The sequence below is a fragment of the Plasmodium cynomolgi genome, chromosome 14, assembly GCF_000321355.1.
Source record: "Plasmodium cynomolgi strain B DNA, chromosome 14, whole genome shotgun sequence".
Taxonomy (NCBI): domain Eukaryota; phylum Apicomplexa; class Aconoidasida; order Haemosporida; family Plasmodiidae; genus Plasmodium; species Plasmodium cynomolgi.
The window spans coordinates 2,710,069-2,711,993 of record NC_020407.1 but is presented as its reverse complement, the minus strand read 5'-3'; the positions used below and the strand labels follow the sequence as shown (position 1 = coordinate 2,711,993).

Sequence of the window (1,925 nt, the reverse complement as noted above, 5' to 3'; positions counted from 1 at the left end):
TTATTTATTTTTTTAATTCCCCCTGTCCGCCGCGTTGTTTCCCTCTATGTAGGCCCAAACTATAACATTCGCGGATGCCCTCATATGCCAATGTGGACTCGGGGAAGGCGCTCACAAGGATGCCCGTAAAGCTGCCCATAAAGTTGCCCCTAAAATTGCCCATAAAAAAGCCCCTAAAACTGCCCATAAATATTCCCATAAAGTATCCCTTATAGTTTCTACTAAACCCGCTCAACAAGGAGACACATTTCAGCTTCGTGTCACATCGCGGGGAACTTCTCGAAGGGGCGAAACGGGGAGGCAGCTGCGCTGCCAATCGGCTACGCTACTAACCATTTGCGCTGCCACCTCGCTGCTAACCATTTGCGATGCCACCTCGCTGCTAACCCACGCACCATGGTGTACCGCATAAACAAGAACGCCCAACACAGCAGCGCGACATCGGCCTCCAAGGAAAGGAACGCCACCAAGGGGGGCAAGGGGGACAAGGGGGATAAGGCGTACAAAGGGAAGGACCCACATAAGGAGGGTCATAAGGACCCACACAAAGAGGGCCATAAGGACCCACATAAGGAGGGTCACAAGGACATCCACCAGTGGTACATCGAAAACAACATCGAGCAGAAAAAAAAAAACCCGGAAATCGAAAAGGACAAAAATGCCTACTTCGAAGACACGGAGGTCGAGAAAAACGTGGAGGAGTACATAAGCGTAGTGTGCAGAATAAAAAACGACATCAGTGAGAAGGAAAACGGAGAAGAAAAACAAAGCAACGATATAGATGTTATCAAAAAGGTAGCCAAAAATAAGCTAGTCATAGATACATGCCCAATGGGAAACAAAAATAATGGACTCAATTTAGAATATACATACGATCGAGTCTACGATATTGAAAATAATAATCACATGATTTTTAATGACTATATTAAGCATAACATAAAAAATATTTTTCAAGGAATTAACTGCAGCATAATGGCATATGGACAAACAAACAGTGGGAAAACCTACACCATGTTGGGAAATTTCGAATACTTAAATAATTTATTTCACCTTTGTAAGGAAAACCAAAACAAAAAAATGGGATGGTCAGTCGATAACGACATTGCTATCACTTATGAAGAACTGACCAACTGTATATCGAATGAACCGAACTATGTAGGACTCATTCCTCATTGCATAAATTACATTTTTAATTATATAAGTTATCACAGAAGTGAGAAGGAACCACCGAATGGGCTAAAAGAATTTGTTGTTACTATGTCCATTCTTGAAATTTACAACGAAATAATCTATGACTTGATCAGCGGAGAAAGTAACCTCTCTGTTCATATGATCGATGCAGACAAAAATGAATTCGTCATTAAAAATTTGAAAGAGGTAGAAATTGAAAATGTTATCAATGCTCTTCATTATTTGGAGGAAGGAGTGAACAATAGGAAAATAGCCTTTACACATATGAACAAGGCTTCCTCTAGATCTCACCTTATTTTTATTATAAAAATTAATAGGTATATTCACTCTACCAATACGGTGAGGTGTGGGAAGCTGTGTCTTGTTGATTTGGCTGGAAGCGAACGACTTAAACAGACAAAGGCTACTGGTTCTGTCAAAATAGAAACCACCATGATTAATAAAAGTTTGACTGTACTCAGTAAGGTTGTAAATGCCTTGGCTGTGATGCAGATTAAGGAGAAAATGGACAAGGCAGGCAAAGAGAAGCCGCCCCCTGATCATGTTTCCCCCCCGGTGGAAGCCTCCACTGCAGTGCCTACCGATGCTGTTCCAGCTGGGGACGAATCGGCAGGGAAGGAAGACCACACGGAGGGGCACAAACCAAGCGGGTCCAACGCAACGAAGAAGGCCAAGTTCCAAGGGGGAACCACCACTGCACCCACCGCTGCGCCTACCTCATCACCCACCATTAT

General features: G+C 43.1%; 1 protein-coding gene across 1 annotated transcript in view; it reads left to right on the top strand.

Annotated features, from left to right (window-relative positions):
- Positions 1–396: 396 nt before the first annotated feature.
- Positions 397–1,925, top strand: part of PCYB_147010 (kinesin motor domain containing protein) — a gene marked incomplete at both ends in the record, with an annotated part of 4,648 nt that continues 3,119 nt past the window's right edge. The window contains one exon of the mRNA XM_004225172.1: positions 397–1,865. Within this exon, the coding sequence (XP_004225220.1) occupies positions 397–1,865 (1,469 nt within the window). The remainder of the gene's footprint in view (positions 1,866–1,925) is intronic.